The sequence below is a fragment of the Pelodiscus sinensis genome, chromosome 11, assembly GCF_052426305.1.
Source record: "Pelodiscus sinensis isolate ZL-2025 chromosome 11, ASM5242630v1, whole genome shotgun sequence".
NCBI classification, from domain to species: domain Eukaryota; kingdom Metazoa; phylum Chordata; order Testudines; family Trionychidae; genus Pelodiscus; species Pelodiscus sinensis.
Window position 1 is genome coordinate 9,375,270 of NC_143062.1, and position 14,421 is coordinate 9,389,690.

At 46.4% G+C, this 14,421-nt stretch overlaps 1 protein-coding gene and 2 long non-coding RNA genes across 6 annotated transcripts in view; 2 read left to right on the forward strand and 1 right to left on the reverse strand.

The window, feature by feature from the left end:
- The first annotated feature begins 705 nt into the window (after positions 1-705).
- Positions 706-3,507, forward strand: LOC112546516 (uncharacterized). Its single transcript, XR_003090220.3, has 3 exons — positions 706-844; positions 2,839-2,992; positions 3,376-3,507. It is a non-coding gene; the product is annotated as an uncharacterized LOC112546516 (long non-coding RNA).
- Positions 3,508-3,914: 407 nt separating this feature from the next.
- LOC149523775 (uncharacterized) lies at positions 3,915-6,173 on the forward strand. The gene is made up of 2 exons (XR_016350409.1): positions 3,915-4,037; positions 5,872-6,173. It is a non-coding gene; the product is annotated as an uncharacterized LOC149523775 (long non-coding RNA).
- Positions 6,174-12,109: 5,936 nt separating this feature from the next.
- Positions 12,110-14,421, reverse strand: part of MAPKAPK3 (MAPK activated protein kinase 3) — a 67,149-nt gene continuing 64,837 nt past the window's right edge. For all 4 annotated transcript variants that reach the window (XM_075939451.2, XM_075939452.2, XM_075939455.2 and 1 more), the window contains exon 11: positions 12,110-13,886. In XM_075939451.2, the coding sequence (XP_075795566.1) occupies positions 13,728-13,886 (159 nt within the window). In that variant the 3' untranslated portion in view covers positions 12,110-13,727. The remainder of the gene's footprint in view (positions 13,887-14,421) is intronic.

A 14,421-nucleotide genomic window follows, 5' to 3' on the forward strand; every position in this document is an offset into this window, starting at 1 on the left:
AAGCAGAACTGCACTGGGAATGGACAAAAGCACCTGGATTGAGACTCCAAGGAATGTCTCAGATACAAGGAAGACAGAAGGAAACTTCCCCACAAAATAATAGCACTTCATCCAACTGTCAGGGTAATCTTCCTCCACTAGTATATTTAGAGTATACTGGATTTGGAAGGTGTTAGTGCAGTTATATTCCAAACTCTGGAGAATGCTGGGTACATGAATGCAAAGCGGGCATCTAACTTCTTGAATGGATCTGAAAGTTCTCTACCTCTGAAAGCTGCTGGGCAGGTGTGATGGACTCCACCCCTCCCCCCCCCCACACACACGCTTTATGAAATGGATTTATGGACACAAATATGCATAATTTAAACATGCTTGGGACAAATTGCCTTATGTAACCTATCAATCTTAATGTCTGACTTTGCTGGATCTGTATATCTTATTTTGGTGTATTCTCGTGTGTAAAGTTAGCTATATGGCGTATGGAATGCTTTATGGTTTTAAATGTCCAAATGAAATCATCAAGGATGTTTCTAGTGCAGTGGCACCTCGATGTCTAGGTAATCACCTGTTAACAGTCTCTTTTGTCCTTTGAGTCCAAGCAGTGGCTGCTCTTACGAAGTCACATGACTACCCCAACTGGTAGGGTCTGACCAAGTAATGTTCCATGTAAGAATGGAATATCAAAACAGAATTCCTTCCCAGGGTGGAATCTATAAAACAAAGGGAGGCTAACAGTTTCTTTTTCTTAGGAGTGCCATGCCAGCCAAAGACAATTAGCCAAAGATCCCAGGGAGAGGGGACTTCCCTCATTTGAAGGCTTAGCTGGAATAAGAACAGTTTTAGGGTAAGTTTGTAATAGGTTGATAAGTAATCTACTTTGCTCTGCCTGTTCTCACAACTACTTAAATCCTACTGCTTGTATTTAATCACCACTTATTTACTATCAAGCCCAGTGTAAATAATTGTTACTGGGGGGAGCAATCAGTGTGTACAGTCTTTCCCTGTTAAAGGGGGCTTCCCTAAATAATTCATTTGGAGTTTTGACCCCATTTAGGGAGTGGTATCCTAGGAAGCTGGGCCCAAAATGGTATTTTCCTCAGACCTGAAGAGTTTCATTGTCTGTAACTCTGCTTTCATTGATCTGAGCTCTGCTCCTTGGCCGGGGGAGACCAGATGAGCTGGCCCAGCAGGACAGGATAGCGAGAAGCCCCCAGAGAGCAATGAGACGAGTGTCAGTGGCCTCCTCACCCCATCACAGCAGGTTTGGAAATAACATTAAGATTTTCCAAGTCAGAACGTATCTGCTGGAAAGGGGCATAACACATCACTTAAGATAGGAATGTGTCCACATGTGTGCAAGGCTCTTGGATCATTAGCAAGATGTGCATGTACAGACCATGGAGTAGAGTAGACTAGGATTTTACATAACGAGGTTGCTCAGGATTCAGGATGCTATTTCTTGCAGAAAATTGTTACACCAAATGCCTAGTTACCTTCAGGGAGGTCAGTACATAAGTGGCTGTTACACTTCCATCTATTTTCCAGGTCCTCAATCTTGTCCCTCAAGACCAGTACCTTTTACATTATAAATCTTTTGTATGAGGATGACTATATCGTCTAAAGAAGCCACGTTGGCTTCCAGTTGCTTGAGTCTTTAACTTCCAAATTGCTTGCTTAACTGTCCACAGCTATGGATACATTTAGATTTTAGTAGCAATGCTCTCAGAACAATCAAGCCAGTCAGCCACTAGGCATTAGCATTAAAACAGGATAATAAAACATGCCTGGGATACTGCACAGCTCTCATGATACTAGACATTTTTCAGTTCTTACCCCCCTTTCACCATGATATCCCACTCCTTTTAACTTCTCTTAACAATCCAATGGATAAGACAGTTTCATTATTAATACTGCATTTCATTCACAGAAAGGGCTTTTCTTTCTAATGAAAATAATATATTTTGTCATCTTATTTTAATAGCTGGGATTGACCAGTTGAAATGTTTCAATACATTTGCTCCTTTGGCTAACCACTGTCCCCCAGGACCTTTTGCTTAAAACCACTTCTTTCTATCAGGTTTCTCCACTGAGCTCCTTTCCTGAGGATTCCAACAGCTTCTTCCAGGAATCTCTCAGATTCTTACAATCCTTCCCTCAGAGCCTTGCTACAGGAGCCAGACCTGTTCAATATAAATCTCTCTAGCCTGCCTTTCACCAACCCTCTGTGAAGAGGTCACTTTCCTACCTCTTTTCTGGAGCTCCTTCCTCTGACTGGGCTTTTCTCTTTCTACAAGTATTTTCCCCTATTTCTTGATATAGGCCACTCTTTCCCTTTCACAGATGGAATCACTAATGGTAATAAAATTACCAGAGCAGGACCAGCTGGGGGTTAACTGATAGGTCTTGGACAAGCTTGAGCCTGATTTCACCTTGACAGGCTTGATGCCCCAGGATGGTTCCTCTTCAAACATCTTAAACAAGGAGCTTGCTCTGCAAACTAGAGTAAGAAAGGTGAAGAGGGAAAGAACAAAGATTTAGCAGAAAGAGGAGTTTTGTTCTCATCAGAGAAAAAAACTGGGGGTTTTTTGAAGGCGTTAGATCCCCTAAGTGCATAATTATATTTCTTTCTCTATTCGGACACTGTTCTGGTTTTTAAGCACGGTCTGAAAGAGCAGTAATGAATGAATAGGGGTTGGTGGGTAGGGGAAGTATCTGTGAAGACAATGGCAGCAAGTTCATAGAAATGTTGGCAAAAGGGGGGAACCTAAAATGAATGGGGAGCAGTTTGTGTGTGTGTGGGGGGGGGAAGGGTGATGGCACAATCCTTCTTTCTCCCAGATACAAAGTACAGAGTGGCATTCTCCACAAGATGGTGTCTGGAAAACCAGGGTACAGGCTTTACTTGATGGAATTGCAATAGTCAAAGTGAAAGGAGATAAAGGCATGGAAAAGAAGATGCAAAGATGAAACAAACATATTACTGAGATTGCAGGTATGAGAGTGGCAGAAAAGTAGAAAGGGTGGTTTACAGTTTGAAAATAAGCCTCTCAATTCAAGAATTAATTTTCCCCCCACTGGATGCAGAATAATTTCCTGGGGCTGTATGTATGCATGAATCCTGTGTGTATGTATGTGAGAGATGCAATTTGGGGTGGATTAACACCACCTTCTCACCCCTTTACAGATGTTTAAAAACAACTTCAAAAGTATACCTGCAAGGCTTCTAACTCTTTATCCCACCATATGCCCCTCTTCTCAAAGCATCACAGTTTGAATTTGGTCATATATTGGCCAAAAAAATCCCAATTTCATTGAAATTAGAACAGGAAATTAGATCAAACTGAGTATGTAGTGCCTTACTTTTCTTGATTTCAGGCAAATCAAGAGCTGGACAGCTTCCAAACCCTGGACAACGAAGAGTTAAGACACACAGACCCAAGATTACATGCTGTGTTTTCTCAGGAGACCTCAGGAGACCGGGGAGTAGAACAATGGCTTACAATTAAAATTAGTTTTGAAGTGGTGTATTTTAAATAAGGTTCATTACTATGTCCATTTGATCAAAGACAAGAAGGTAGTCAGACGTAATACAGGGGGTGGGGAGGAATTACTGTGTCTCTGTGTAAGAGTGCACACATGAGAGGAAGAGAGAGCAGTTGCAGAGACACACAGGGGAAGTGACAACCCATAAACAATCATTATTAAAAGAAACGGGTGGGGAATTGTGCACACAGTTCTTATTGAGTTCTGCCTAAAAGGTTTTTTTTGTTTGTTTCTTTTAAAAATTTATGGTTTTTTTTTGCAGCCCATCTTTTGGCCATTCACTTCTTTCTCTTCCTAACTATGTCACTTCATCCATATGCCTGATGAACATGCAAATGAATCAGCTTTACAACAGTCTGTCCTCTTTAAAAACAGGCGATAAATCTGGACCCCAAGGAGGAAGTTCCAAAGAAGCTATTATACCAAATGGAGGGAGTGTAAGAGAGCAAGGATAGAGTTCATAGAGATGAGATCAAAGTAACATAGCTAATAATGTGAGCACTTTATGGTATGTGCAAATGTTGTGATGGGTATTTTGTTTAACTGAGCTACAAACTGCAAGAGGTTTCTGTGAAACGTGAGAAGCCACAGAATAAAGAGCACCATTCATGCCTTGTCTTGCAAACCTCTTCCATGGCAGAGTAACCTAAATTAAGGTTGTATTCCTTTTGGTATATATGGTCATGCCAATTCTCTTCCAGAATATGATCTGAAGAAATGGGTCTGGCCCACAAAAGCTCATCACCTATTAAACCATCTTGTTAGTCTTTAAAGTGCTACATAGTTTTTCCTTTTGTTTTAGTAAGATCAGACTAACATGGCTACCTCTCTATTACTAAATTAAGGTAAACACTTAAAAAAAATCACTGAACTTTCACAAGAGCGACAAAAAGTTGCAACATTTCAGTACCAATACAAAAATCTTTAGTGGGTGTAGCATCCACACACTAAAAGCCGTTTTATTTATTCATGTCAATCTTTACTTGCTTCTTACTGATTAATAACATGAGCTTTCGTGGGCACAGCCCACTTCCAGTCATCTGAAGAAGAGGGCTGTGCCCATGAAAGCTACCATCGTTTTGTTAGTCTATAAAGTGCTACCAGACCATTTGTTGTTTTTTTTCTGTAACAGACTAACTCGGCTATCCCCTGAAGTTCTTATTGATAGAGACTCTTACTCTTTTTTAATGCTGTAACAAGTGCAATGATTCTAAAGGACCAGCAGGTGGCTCCACATCCACAAAAAAACTTTGAAATGAGACACCTTTGTTTTCCAAGGCTTTGTCTAAGCTACCTCCTTAGCCATGTAGGGTGGTTTGGGGGGAGGGTTTCAACATAATTATTCCATTTGGTGACAAAACACCTGCACATTTCAATGAGGGGGACATTAACCACATGCTCAAACCCTACTGAAATCTTTAATGTATCCAAGGATTTGGTGTGGCTTAGTGACATAGCTAAAACAAAGATTGTCTATATTGTAAATGGAACCAGGCTGTAACACAGCCATGTTGTAGCCTGTTTCTCCCTCATGGTTGAAGTTGTAGCAAAGTTGGGTTTAAAAGCTGGACACAAATTGCATGGCATTTACCTCACATGTTCCTCTCTCCCTCATTAGAAGTGCCAACTTCTACTGTCCAGGGACCGGAATTTGAGTACCTAGGGACCTGACTCACCACTTTGTCACTCTTATTTTACAGTGGTGTAACTCTTGATTTCAAGGGAATCACACTGCTGTAAACCTGGAGTAATGGCGCGATGAATCAATGGCCCTTTGGAGTTGTCCACCAGAAAAAGAACGGTTACTTACCTGTAACTGTTGTTCTTCGAGATGTGTTGCTCATGTCCATTTGAATGAGGTGTGCCCATGCACGGTTCTCAAAGTGTTTTCCATAGCGGTATCCATGGTGCCGGCAAGTCGCCCCCTGGAATGGCACCGCTATAGCAGAGCATAAGAACCCCTGCCGGCGCTCCCCTTCCTCAGTTCCTTCTTGCCGGCAACTCTGACAAAGGGGAGGTAGGGAGGAAATCAAATGGACATGAGCAACCCATCTCGAACAACAACAGTTACAGGTAAGTAACCATTCTTTTCTTCTTCGAGTGGTTGCTCATGTCCATTTGAATGAAGTGGCTCCCAAGCTGAAAACCCCTATGAAGGTGGGGTCGGAGACAAACTCCTAACCAGATGCAACACAAGAGTATAAACAACAACCAGAAATTTATTCAACCTAAAAATGCAGCCTAATAATAAAGGAACGTATGTGAGGTATTAACAATAACCATACAAAATATTAACCTCTTTAACTCCCCTTTTTTTTTCTTTAACAGGACCGAGCTGAGAACAGCAGAACCCAAGGCAGCATCATCCCTGGCCTGTTGGGTAAGCGCATAATGCGCTGTAAACGTGTGGACAGAGGACCTCGTGGCAGCTCTACAAATCTCAAGAATCAGAACCTGCACTCCAAAAGTTGTGGAGGACACATGCGCTCTGGTGGAGTGTGCCTTAACTTGGGACAGCTCCCTATGCGCTAAAATGTAACACTCCCTGATACACGAAGAGATCCAGGCAGACAACCTTTGGGCTGAAACAGGCAAGCCTTTACTTCTTTCCGTAAAAGCACTAAACAGCTGAGATGACTTACGAAAGTGTCTCGTTCTGTCTATGTAAAAAGCCAACGTGCGTTTAGCATCGAGGGAATGTAACACTTGCTCCTTAGGGGAGCAGTGTGGCTTAGGAAAGAAAACGGGCAAATACATATCCTGAGACACAAAAAACTGAGACTACCTTAGGTAGGAAGGCTGGGTGGGGGCACTGCCTGACCCTATCCACCGAAAACACTAAATACGGCGGCTGCACCGTTAGGATACGAAGCTCAGACACACGTCGTGCCGAGGTAATGGCTACAATGAACGCCACCTTAAGGGACAAGTACTTTAGGGAACATGTGGCCAATAGCTCAAAGGAGGGGAGGGGGACATGAGCCTTCTAAGTACCAAATTCAGATCTCACTGGGGTACAGGTGCCCTCACATGAGGGATTTGCCCCCAATACCCTTGTGGAAGGCTGACAGGGAAGCTAAGTGCACTTTAATGGAAGAGGTAGACAGGCCCTTCCACCGCAACTCAAATAGGTAGTCCAGAACCACCGGGACGGGGGCCAAAGATGGATCTAAGCCCTTTCTGGACACCCATAAGGAGAACCTCTTCCACTTAGCGGCGTAGGACTTCCTGGTAGATGGCTTTCTGCTACCTAGCAGAACCATCTGTACCCCCTCAGAACAAGCCTTCTCTGACTGTGTTAGCCACAGATAAGCCAAACTGTCAGATGGAGGGACCTAAGGTGCAGGTGGATGAGGAGACCCCCTTCCCAGGGTTACATGACAAGATCCGGGACCATGGGTAGGAGCTGTGGCTCTGCACGTGTCATGGTCAGCAATATGGGGAGCCAGTACTGTCTCGGCCAGTTCAGAGCTATCAGAATGATCTGGGACTTGAACCTTCTGACTCTGGTCAGGACCTTGGGGACTAGCGGAAACAGGGGAAATGCATACAAAAGGCCCCATGGCGAGGCAGTATTCAGAGCATCCACCATTGACTCTGCGCCCAGGCCCAAGAACAAAAAGTACTGGGGGCACTTCTTGTTCTCCTGGGTGGCGAAGAGGTCCACTCGGAGACAACCCCACTTGTGGAAAACCGGTAGGAGGACCTCCTCCTTCAGGCACCACTCGTGGGCTCCGAAGGACCTGCTCAGAGAATCTGCCAACAAGTTCTTGCAACCTGGCAGGTACTCCGCCTGCAGCTGAATATTGTGCATTATGCATAGTTCCCACAGAAGAACTGCTTCTTGGCATGGTGGGGATGACCAAGCCCCACCGTTTGTCTATATAAAACACGGTGGCCGTGTTGTCCAACTGCACCAGCACTGACTGCCGGTTAGGAATACCTCGCACATCCTCCTGACCTCTCTCAGCTCCCTTACATTTATATGTAGGGCCCCCTCGTGGGGGGCCCACACCCCTTACATCCTGTAGCAGTTTAGGTGTGCACCCCAACTGACGTCAGAAGCATCTGTAACTAACGTTACCAAGAGGAGCTCGACCTGAAACGGCACCCCACTGCACACTACATCCTCCTGAGTACATCACCTTCTGAGGCACAGTGCAAACTAGCCTGGTCGAACACCCTCGCCAGCCATGCCTGCAAGGCCGGTGTCTTAGCCTGGCATGGCGGATGACATACGTACATGCCACCATGTGTCCAAGCAGCTTCATACAGGTACGAGCCATCGTAAGGGGGGAGAGCGTCAGGTTGCATACCATGGACACCATAGTGCGGAACCTGGCCCTGGGGAGGTAAGCCAGCCCCGTCCAGGCATCCAGATAGGCCCCCACAAATTCTGTGTCCTGATGGGGAGTCAACATTAACTTTTCCTTGTTTTGCATGAGCCCAAACTTTTGGAAAGAGGGCTCTCATAAAGGCTATATGCACTACCACCTGGTCTCAGGAGCGCCCACGAATGAGCCAGTCGTCCAGGTAGGGGAAGACCTGGATCCCGTGTGTCCTGAGAAATGCCGCCACTACTGCCATACACTTTGTAAAGACCCTGGGGACTGTAGAGAGCCCAAAGGGGAGTGCAGTAAATTGGAAGTGGCTGTGGGACACCATGAAGTGGAGAAATCTCATAACTCAGTCTTATTGCCACATGGAAATAGGCATCTTTGAGGTTGAGGGCCACGTACCAATCCCCTAGTTCCAGAACCAGGATAATGGAGGCCAGGGTCACCATCCTGAACTTTGCCTTTTTTATCCCCCTGTTAAGGTTCCTGAGATTTAGAATAGGCCAAAGCCCACCTTTTGGCTTGGGAATGATCGGGAATAAAACCCCTTGCCCTCTAGATGCGAGGGGGCTCTTTCTACCGCTCCCTTCTCCAGAAGCGAGAGGACCTCCTGACGAAGAAGGACCTTGTGAGATGGGTCCCTGAAAAGTGACTGGGGGGAGGGGGGGAGGAGAGAAGAGGGATAGCCCAGAAAGGGGATGGAATAACCCATCCTTACCAGGCCGACCTGGGACCAGGCCTGGACGAAATGGGACAACCTGTCCCCAAACAACGAGGGGACACCGGGGGTTGGTACACGGTCCTCAAGCACACCTTAAAAATGGTTGTTTAAGATAGTGGGAGAGGGGCTGGGCAACTCCCCTAATGGTATCCATCTGTGGAAAGCGACGCTTCGTACGGGTGGAAGCAGCACCTGCCGCACTACCCGTACATCCACTGGGAGCACAAGGCCGACGCCTCCGGTAGTCTCACCTGGAGGACTAGAACTGCACTCTCCCTGATTTGCCTAAGGCACATGACCACATCAGAAGCCATGGTTTTTGCTGCTGAGTCCACCGCATCCAGGGAGGCCTGTAGGGCTGTTTGTGCTATGGTCCTGCCCTCCGTGGCCATAGCTGCGAACTCTTGCCTCGCATCAGAGGGCAGCTTGTCCCGGAATTTGTCCATCGCCTGCCAGGTATTATAGGCATAGTAACTAAGCATCACCTGCTGATTTGCAATGCGTAGCATACACCTTGCGCCCCACCCATCGCATACACCTTGCGCCCCACAAGTCCAGACACTTAGGATCCCTGGCCGTTGGTGTTGGCTCCGGCTGCACCTGCCTCTCCTCCTGAGCTGCTGCCTGGACCACCAATGAACCAGGAATGGGGTAGAAGTAGAGGTGCTCATGTCCCGACTGTGAAACATAATAACGTTTCTCTACCCCCTTCAGGGTAGAGCTTATCAATGCCAGAGTTTGCCACAAGGCATTTGTGATCTTAGCCACCGTTTTATTAAGTGGCAGGGCCAACTTGGCACAGGCATCCTCAGAGAGAATGTCAACCATCGGGTCGGAGACCTCCGGCACTGGTTCCACCGGAACCCCCAAATTAGCTACCAGGCGACGGAGCAGCTCCTGATGGGACCTGGCATCCATCACTGGCATAGAAGGAGCAGGGTCCACCAGGGCCTCATTGGGGGGTGACGAGGATTCCCGAACGGGCCCTGGGTCAACCAGCACTTCCGGAAGACAAGCCAGCTGAAGAGGCTCTCCACAGACTGGGTGCACAACAACACCAGAGGGTGCTTGCTCTGAGTCCTCTATCTGGGGACAGTTTCCCGCGGATGGTGGCGGGGGCCTGGAAAGCGAGGCGGATGGGGTGCTGCATCAGTGGGAGATAGTGGACGCCCAGGAGGGTGGCATAGGGCCTTGCCACTGATAAGCTCAAGGGGTCCAAAACGGCCAGGGTGGTTGGGACTGTGGGGGCCACGTTTGCTGAAATTCCTGCGGTATCGGGTGGTGCCGAGAACGGGAGCAGAATCTTGAGGAAGCCCTAGACAACCCCGCGGAGCAGAATGACTCTGCCTCACATTCCAAGGAGTAGTCCGAAGCAGACCAGGGTGATGCTGTGGAGGAGTGTCCAGGAGCCACACGAGGCATGAGCTTGTCCATAGACTCTGGTTTTCCCACATGGGTCCACACAGGAAGTCGTAAAAGCTCCGGTGCCGGAACCCAGGTACCAGGAATCTGTTGCACCGAGCTGGGAGCAGAGGCTGGAACTGGCAACGGTGCCAAAGTCGCCGGTGTCGACGGCAAAGGTGCTGGTGCAGTCATATGAGCCAGTGCTGATGAAAGCGGTGCCGATGCGGCTATAGGCAGTGCCGACTGTGGTGCCAATAACGGTGCCGAGGTGCTAGACGGAGCCAGTATCGACCCTGGAACTGGTACCAAACACATCAGTGGAGCGGCAGGGGGTGCCCAATGCGCACAAGACACAGACGCTATTGGTGCTGAGCGGTCACGATGCACCTGCTGGGAATCTGCCAACCCCAGAGCCCGCTGCGGAGGCACTGCCAGTGCTGAAGACAACCTCAATGCCATCTGCGAGGCCACTGAAGATGCCGGTGCCGACCAAGCACCCAGTGTGAAAGAGGTGACAGGTGCCGACATGGCCCCCAGTGTCACCAGCCCAGACCATTCTAAGTACAGGGACGACGGAGGTGAGGCCATCAACTCAAGGAGATCGTGCGCTGCCTCAAACATCTCTGGTGTGGAGGGTCAGTACGCTGGCATTGGGACTGGGCTATACGCACAAAGCAGGTCGCCGCTCCTCATCTGCATTCCCGTATCACCAGTACCAGGGGAGTCCCGGCCTGAGGAACGATTATGACGGTGCCGACCCACATGGGACTTACGGCCTGGTGATCTCACCCTGGAGCCTCTTTTCCTCTGCGGAGTCAGAGACTGCAACTGGTCCTTGGTGCTACTGACTTTGGCATCGAGTTGTTTGAGGGCCCCAGTTGTGCTTCCCACACTGACACCGGTGCACTGTGCACCGTGGCCTCAGGAGCTGGGTGAAGAGCCGCCTCCATCAGGGGTAGTTTTAACTGGGACTCTCTCTCATGCTTCATACGCTGCTTAAAATCCCTGCAGATTTTACAAGCGTCTGAGAGGTGAGACTCTCCCAGACACTTTAAACAGGCGTCTTGGGGGGTCTCCCTTAGGCATGAATTTTGCACAGGACACACAAGGCTTAAAGCTGTGCAGGCCTGTCATTCCCCACCCCCAAAGGGGAAAAACTACAAAAACCTAAGTACAGCCGCTCTCCAAGTTACGAACAAGTTACGGACCAACAGTTGGTCCGTAACTCGAAGTGTTCGTAACTCGGGTCCCAGAGTTACATGGCGACTGCGCTGTTTGTAAGCGCAGCTCGCCGTACGTAACTCGGATCTGCATTTACAACCACTTTGGTCGTAAGTGCGGATGGTTGTAAGTGGAGGTAGTCGTTAGTTCTGTTAACTGTTACTCCTTCTGGAATGAGGTGTAACAGTTAATTCGAACTAAGGACTCAGTTCGAATTGCCGTTTCACTGCCGCATGTAGCCGCGGGCAGTTACTTCAGGCTAGTGGAATTTCAAAATGGCGACCGGACGGGAACATGCAAATAAAGCCCGGGATATTTAAATCACGGGCTTCATTTGCAACTTCAAATGCCTACATTAGCCTCCCTAGTTCGAACTAGGGGGCTAGTGTAGACATACCCTCAGACAACTGTAATGACGTGGTAAGTAACATCCGAAAACTGATGAAGTCTTGGGAAGAAGGATGGATGATCCTGTGGTAAAGGCACTGAACTGGGACTAAAGAGATCAATTCCTAACTCTGTCACAGACCTTATCCACGCGACCATTGGCTTATCAGTTAATCTCCCTTTGCCTTATTTTCCCCATTTTATAGGTATGGGACTAATGTTTTTCTATCACACAGGTGCATGATGAGGATACATCAATTTATGTGATATGTACAATTGCCATGGACGTAGCTAGACTAATAACATGAAATAAACTTTACAAGTTTACATCTATACAGAGAATGTTACTTAAAAACAAAGCATTGAGAGCAAAAAGATGTTCAGATAACTTAAGATGGACATTCTGAGTGCAGGTGGTATTTTTGCTTTTCAAACTTTTCCTTTCCTGCAAAAACTTCATGACACTTCAAAAAAACATGGACTACTGTACAAAGAGTGCTGGAACATGATCATGATTTATTAAAATCATTTTGGAAAATCCTAAGAATATCACACAAAGAAAAGTGGATGGTTGGTAGGGATAGCCAATGCTTCCTACATGATACCAGAGCCCATTTGCAAGTTTGAAACATCAAGCAAATCTTCAGTGGAAAGGTGACAAATTCAGTGTGGCTTTCAGATATATTGGAAGATCCAGACATTTGGTTGGCAGGATTTCTTTGCCTCTTGTATGCCTCTGTCCTCTTGCCTGAAACATTCAGCCCCTCATTTCCCATGTTACAATGTGTGCGTGTTTGCACCGCTGGAAACAATTTCACCTTAAAAACAAAACATTCTTGCTGATATTTTGTTCAGCTCAAATAAAACCCATAATGAAGTAAGAGGAAACAATCTGAAAATAAAGCGGAAGAACAGATTAACAAACAACATCCTAAATACTGTAAAATGGGAGTTTGAGTTAGGAAAAAACCCCACCAATGGCTGAATATTCATGATGTGACTCTGGATCCAGGGCTATTGCTGCGATAGGTTTACACTGTCTAGTGTAAGAATGGGTAAAAAATACTCCCCAAGGTTTCAGTTTGCTTCTATAACATAGCAGATAAAGAAGCAAAAATAACCTGGCAGAAATAAGCACCTAGACTGGATGAAGTAAGACAATGGGATTTCCTACAGAGAACAATTCTTCCCATCTCTTTGTGGACTTCAGATGCCCCTCTTTGGGGCAGTGTTCTGTATATGATAGTTATCCAGTTGTGTTCATGGAAGGTTCACAGACTCAGAACGATGTGCTAATGAAAAACAAACAGCTTTTTGTAAAATACTGTTGTAGATTTTAAAAAAGCACGAGAGATATGCTAACAAATTAGACATGTCATCATAGTAAATGTAGAAAATGAACAAGCTATTAAATTAGAAAAGTGCTACAAAATCTGAATTTCATAAGACTAAGGACCTGTATGAATAAGGAAATGCAAGAAGAAACCCTTTCTCCATCCATTAGCTGCACGGGAAGGACAATGCTTCCCTGTTCAGATAATGATATGCAGCTGTAGCAGTTAAACCTGGAAAACACTCATTCTTCTCACCAGTGCTAGCATGAGCTGCCATTCAGATGCATCAGCAACACCAAGAGCTGAGACTGCGCTGGTTGTGTGAAGAGAGCAGTGATGTTCCACTTCATTCTCTATACCCATGTTTGAGCTTGTGAACCTCTCCTAGCAGAACCTCTTTGGCCTTCCCCTCCACAAAATTAAAATTACAGTAGAAGTCACTCCCAGAGGCTGTGGTTAGAGCCTTTGTGCATGAGTTTCTTCAGACTTGAACTCCTGTATCCTCTGCTACCCTAGAACAGCTAAAGCTGTATAAAGTCCCACACTTTTTGGTACTGCTAGGTATCCCTAGCAAAATGCAAAAATGATGTGGCAAGAATAAATCCCCCTTAAAAAGCAAAGCCCCAATAAAATTCTAGAATGATGTAGTCTTTAACATTTCCCCTTTTGCAAGCCAGGTTCCTCTTTTTCTCCCTTTGTGGTATAGTGTGAGCTGACCCTGCTCATTTTTATTTGTTCCTTTTAATTTTAACCCTCAAGTCCTCAGCCTCTCCTTTAATCTCATTGGTTGTTACATCCTGGGGCTGCAGAAGAGGTGCCTGCCTGTTTCTGTTTCTTGCGGCGTTTGTTGAGGAGGCGGTTGTTGGATGTTTTTAAGTCTTTGATTTTCACTTGGTCATAGTCCACTCTCATGGTAGCCAAAGCACTCGTCATCTCTTCCTGAAACCACATTCAACAACTGTGAAAACTCAAGACATAAGCAACACAGCCATTCCGTCCTACTTGCAAGGCTCTATCTGACAGAATGGAGGCCCGTTACACATTATATTACAATCAAGAATAAATCAGACTTTTCTGTTGCCTGGATGAGTCTGAAAGTAGTATTGCCTGCTAACAAGGCAAGGGAGCAAAAATCTTACTCCCACTCACTATAAGCTGCCTCGGTGAGTGTCAATGAATTTTGCAAACAGAAAATAGTTCAAGTTTACAAGAGAATGCATCACACTAGAACCTCAAAGAGGCCTGAACAAAATGTATACAAGCAAATAGAGGACATGAGACCGAGAAATCATAAATTAAACTCTCACCTCAATCCCTTTAAAACAGGGGTCTCAAACTCCCAGCCAGTTGGAGCAATCGCACAATCCAGCCCAGGATTCCTACAGGCTGAGGGGGGAGGCCTCCAAGTCCTGCCCCTTCCCCCCATTGCCTTGCCTTCTTTCTCCATGACACTCCGTCCCTGAGGACGCAGCAT